The sequence below is a fragment of the Mytilus californianus genome, unplaced genomic scaffold (genome assembly GCF_021869535.1).
Source record: "Mytilus californianus isolate M0D057914Y unplaced genomic scaffold, xbMytCali1.0.p SCAF_26, whole genome shotgun sequence".
Lineage (NCBI taxonomy): Eukaryota > Metazoa > Mollusca > Bivalvia > Mytilida > Mytilidae > Mytilus > Mytilus californianus.
Genome location: NW_026262675.1, coordinates 1,075,850 through 1,081,849, shown reverse-complemented (window position 1 = coordinate 1,081,849; position 6,000 = coordinate 1,075,850). Strand labels below are relative to the sequence as shown.

Here is a 6,000-nt window from a genome sequence, read left to right as displayed (position 1 = left end):
CTATTTATTTTTACAAATCATATTCATTTTTTTTAGAATATTGTCGGATATTTTGATGTGTCGGCGGAATCCATTAATACATTGTCTAGACTATATGTTCGATATAGTCCTCAACATGCTTTGTGGGTGTTTGTTTATTGTTAAAGGACCGTATTGCATCTTTTAAATAATGGACAAATGGGCAAGGCATATTGATTCATGATACAACTCTCTACACGCAGTTGACCAACCCCAAGTTATAGGTGCATCTTTTTCTTTATTCCTGTCTTCAACACGAAACAAAAGATTTCATCTCAGTGCAAAATCAGGACGGCCGCCCAATCATTGTTTGGATGGAAAACTTTGCTAAATGCCGATTTCACTTTATATTTGACTTAAGGTATACAAACAAGGAGAAAACTCAGTAGACTACAAAATAAATGTAAAAGAAGTTTAGTAAATACCCTTATAATAGTATGAACATATTTTTATTTTGGCTGATATTTAACTTTCATCATCTCCTTTCATACATATCTCTTCCAATCAAGAATTCAAGCCGATATGTGTGTGATCTTATTCTAAATTATCGCCTGAATGGTTGAGAAGATGCAAGTACTATTTCGGTCGAGGATTTAACCCAAGACTTCAATGAATCGGGTGAGCACGTTACCTTTAGACCAACCAGTCAGTTTAATTACAGTGAGGTAAAATTAATCATTGGTAGAACTTTCCATTTCATCTGGAAACAATTATGAATACTGTGATGTTGAATGGGACAGTTGTTAATGCATATATGCTATATAAACTAAATTCTTCAATTCTTTTTTGTATTATTAAATTTAAATTAACAACACTGTAACAAAATAAAATGCAAGACACAATTATCGCAGAATTTCTCAAGCTTTAGATAATTTAGATCGATACAATGAGCCGTTTGTTTTTGGTACACCCATTCTGTAAGATTTTTCGCTACCTGTATTGGTGTCAGTTGAAGATGCATGAGCCGACAGAGGTCGCTCTGATTTATTCTTTTTCCTTTTCTTGTCTTCTGATTTTGATTTATTTTGTTTCCTAGCAGAATGTTCTCTTTCACTTGAATTTGGATCGTAGAAATATGTTTCTATTGTTGGATTTATTTTCTGAATGTTCTGTAAGCACCGTTTACAAGAGCAAGGATGGCGTTGATTGTAATAGGATGGATAATCATCATATTTCATTTGACCAAAGTTGTTCTGTGAGCAATGCCTACAATTACACGGTCGTAATGGTACCATATTAATTGTCATTTGATCAGGAACTCCATAGAATTCACTATCAGAAATATTTGTTGGTGAAGTTAAATTGGAATTATTTAAATTAGTCTGGGAACATTTTCTGCAATTGCATTTGTTGCGTCTAACTTGAAAATCACTGTTTACTGATCCTTCATTTTGATCACTGTCGTAAAACGACGTATCCTTGCGAATTCTCTCGGGAGGAGCAGGTTCCTCTATATATGAAGTGTCATCTGGAATAGTTCCCGCCACGTTTTGCTTAGGATAACGTATAACCTCACTTTCCTTGTCATTTGTCCCTCCTATTGGAGGCGATGGAATTCTATACTGTTGGAATCTGTTATACGGATATGTAAATTTCTGAGGGTAGACATTGTAAGTAGTATTGTAATCTATACTTTCATATGGGCGATATATATTCGTTCGACTACAACGAGGACAAGCGCAATGTCGTTGACCTTGACTACTTGATGCAAGACTAGAATTATATTGTTGGTCAGCTCGTTCTGAGACATTTTGATTTTGTGCTGACGTACCAGACGTGTTAGATAGTCTAAACGACGCACTTCTTTGGCTATCCTTAAGGGATTCATACGTGTGAGTGGTGTCTGTACCACTATAAGTTAATGAAGTTTCTTCACTAGAGTTTTTCTGATTTGGATTCAAGTCTAAGTCGGGCTCTTGGGGATCTTTATCGTTATAAACTTTTTCATAATATCTATAGGGCGATACAGTAGTTTGTTTTGTTCTATCGGGATGAAGCAATCTAGCTTGAGCACCATCAGTATTATAAACAATCTAAAAATACACAAAAACACATTCTATTAAGAAAATGACGTTATTATCATGATGATTATTAACAATAAATTACCTCATAGCTGGTGCCAGAGATGTTTTTGAGATGCTTTCTATTCTCGGACTGCTCGTAATGTAAAACATGGTATTATAATTGTCTTCGTTATAGTGTACATAATATCTTACGTTTTATACAGGTAATATGTAAGTTTGTTGCTGTGTTAATGTATAATGTAATAATTGGCCTGGTATCTTTGGTGAATCTTTTCATATTGTATTTTTCATACAACCAGACTGCGTGTCAAAATAGCATCATGTCTCTGGTCGAATGTCATTGAAATAACGAATTTAGTGACCCATTAAATTGATCCAATATATCTGACATTTGATGAATGGAAAATCAATGAAGATTTACACATTTGGTCAGTTTGTCTGGTATGTCAGACAGTTTATCATTTCGACAAACGTACGTATGCATGCAACAAACAGTTGGAAATTACTACAGAAATGACGTACTACATGTAGTTTAAAAACAATTTTACAACTGGAGATTTCTAAAGGTATTGAATTGCGAAAAATCGTTCCTTAAATTGTTTTTTTTTGTGTCATACTTTCAATGCGCATATATGAAAGCCGTTAATAATATTAAAAATCTTTCTGTGCTGTTATTTCATCGCCGATATATTCCAAGCATAATATTTCATACAGGAATAGTTTTAGCGAATTATAAAATATTTATTATGATATCAAAAACACTATTACCAAAAAAACAAATTGAAAACAACACGTTATAAATTTATGCGTCCGAAGCGCTTTTCTGGATTTACCTTCATCAGGAACGCTCAAAGCCGATTAATTGAAAGCCAAGAATGAATAAGAACCGAAACAGTTGAAGAGCTATATGACCAAAAGTACCTAATAAAATCCAAATCTAAACGGTCAACATTGCCTGAGGGAGTTGAAACCTCAGTTTCTTTATAATTTAAAAATTTATAAACGGACAATTTTAGAAATGTTTGTTATAAATCATGTCAGTACCGAAGTACTGATTTGATGATACCTTCGAGGACTAATAGTCCACCAGAAGAGGTATCGACCCAGTGTTGTAAAATATGAAAACAACACGTTATAAATGTAATGCGTCCGAAGCGCTTTTCCGGATTTACCTTCATCAGGAACGCTCAGAGCCGTTTATTTGTACCAACATGTTTTGTGTAGTTTCTATGTTGTGTTTTTGTACTGTTGTTTGTTTGTCTTTTTCTTTTTATCCATTACGTTGTCAGTTTATTTTCGATTTGTGAGTTTGAATTTCCCTTTGGTATCATTAGCCTCTCTTTACCACTTTACGACATGTTGATCAGAGTGGTGGGTATGTTTTTTATCCGTTATCTTTAGAACAATACACTTAAAAGAAGCATACCTCGGAATCTCTTGTGACTGAGCTGTTTAAAGGCGGATAAAAATTATCTCCGTAAAATGGAGGATCTGTTGTTGTGGAATGTCTGTTGAGAGTCTTTTTTGTAACCCACTTACAAACATTTCGTCTGAAAAAGATTACATGATGTTTTATAATTATTACATAAGTGATTTTAATACATCTACAAGGAGATGTGTTGGAAAACGAATAAATGCAAGACGTCTCATTATGACCTAACATCATAATAAAGAAGTTGTCTGCACGATGGCAGATGTTTTTACAAAACACTTATTTTTTTTAACTTGCAGCTGTATTCTGAGACATTGTAATTATGGGAATTAGTAAGACAAAAGAAAGCACAAATGGAGTTCTATTTTGACGATGAATAATGATGTATTTTGGAGGTTACGAATTCGGAGTCATCATTAAAAATTGTGTCTTTTGTCGTCTGTAATGACGGAGAAAATGTATTAAAATGTATCATTATAAAAGATTATCAATGACGAATATGCGTTTCGTGCTGCAGTTTCTAAAATGGTTAAAACTTGACTTGACAGTATGAAGACTAGTGGTATCCTAGGGAATTTCCACTGATATTATCCCCTGTAACTGTGCTAGAATGATATAAATTATGAAGTCATCAATGTTGAATGAACAACATGTGCAGAATGATGAACGACAACTGTGCGTTTTAAGAATCTTATTGATATTTTCCTTTGTTCTTTTCTGAATCTTCATCAATTTTTATATAATCTTCTTTTTGGTAAAACCAATTATCTCAATATCAAGTATCTTATGGACAATAATGTCCAAAAAAAATAAGGTTTGCAATTATGAATAAGCAAGCACCTGCACTTACTATGTTAAAACAATATAATATTGTCACCTCACTATATATTCAGCTTAAAGCGAAATACGGCGCTTGAACTATAAATACGTATTAGAAATAATTTCATTAATTGAAAATTATAGTACTAGTGCGAAAGTATATAGGTCTTCATGAATGATGCATGAAAAGGGCATTGGTAATTACAATGACGACAGATAGATGACTAATATAGAAACAAATATAATACAAGACCGGATATGACCATTCGGACTAATGGATCTAACGCCTATAAATGTAAATTATAACCGCTTGTCTTAATTGGACAATCAATTATGAATCGAGTTGCATGGTCAGTTCGACTGCATATTGCAGTCGTCTTGATTTAGGTTAAAAGGATATAGGAGACTGTTGAACCAAGAGTTCCAACTGATGGAGTTAAAATTATCCCTTTGAAAATTTTACGGACGCCATCACCAGTTGGTTGACCGTTATGGAATATCTGTTTCACAGATGACGACGGGTATGTTCCAATTTTCGTAACCACAATCCCGTCCTCTTTTCCTCGAATTAGACTTATCACCGGGTTTGTACTTACATAAGCAACACGACGGGTGCTACATCTGGGGCAGGATTTGTTTAACCTTCCAGAGCACCTGAAATCATCCCGAGTTTTTGAGGGTTTCGTATTACCTAGTCTTTAGTTTTCTTTGTTGTGTTTTGTCTTTTTCGACATTTTTCAATATTTTGCCATAGAGTTTGAATGTCACGCATTGTTGTCAATATAATGGAATTGTATGCGACTGTCATACAAGTGAGAGGTTTAGCTCTACATAAGGAAATGTCTGTACCAAGTCAGGAATATGACAGTTGTTTTCCATTCGTTTGATGTGTATGAGCTTTTAATTTTGCCATTTGATGAGGGATTTTCCGTTTTGAATTTTCCTTGGAGTTCGGTATTTTTGTTATTTTACTTTTTGGTATCTTTCGCAAGTACCTTTATTTCGGACAATATGAGATACCTAGAAACTATCAAGCAAAGAAACAACCCCCTTTGTGCCTCGTTCTAAACCATTTGTCTTTGTCGATAGACGAAACAAGATTTCCCTGATAGACAGAAATGAATCGTTGAAACTAAAAGCTGTTCAAAATAAGCGCAAAATTCCTTACTTTTGAAACTTTACTTGAGAAAAAACGTGTCCCTTTACTCTACCTTTGTTTTTGAATATCCATAATAGCAGAGTTCAATGAAATGCCAAAATTGTCTCGAAAATATCATATTAACGGCTGAAATCTGACGATATGTTTTCATGATGTATATACGGTGGCAGTATTCCCAAAATTTGCTTCAAATAATTATGAGAATGTAATTACAATGGAAAATAAATCTTAAGATTAGACTATATGATATTTTGTCCAAAAATTTATATTTACGTAATGGCGTATACCTTGATCGCAAGAGGGGTTGTCCATAAGCCTGGTTTCGATGGATTATAACACCAATATTTGGTTCTCTAAGGCTGTATAACTCCAATGACTATTTTTGCTTCGCATCACGGCGCGGAGCTATTAGTTTCAGTCGAAATACACGCCATCTTGAAATAATTACTTATCACATATAGATTCTGATTGGTTGCTTTATGATGCGACTGAGATACAGCAACAGCTATTGGCTTAAATGAGATAAAGAATTACAGACTTTCTCGTCT

The 6,000-nt window shown here is 34.0% G+C and overlaps 1 protein-coding gene across 1 annotated transcript in view; it reads right to left on the bottom strand.

Moving 5' to 3' along the window:
- Positions 1 to 789: 789 nt before the first annotated feature.
- The window catches only part of LOC127732635 (uncharacterized), a 29,489-nt gene continuing 24,278 nt past the window's right edge, over positions 790 to 6,000 (bottom strand). Inside the window, exons 3-4 of the mRNA XM_052241720.1 lie at positions 3,469 to 3,592; positions 790 to 2,051 (exon numbers count right to left, since the gene is read on the bottom strand). Coding sequence (XP_052097680.1) covers positions 876 to 2,051; positions 3,469 to 3,592 — 1,300 coding nt within the window. The 3' untranslated portion in view covers positions 790 to 875. The remainder of the gene's footprint in view (positions 2,052 to 3,468; positions 3,593 to 6,000) is intronic.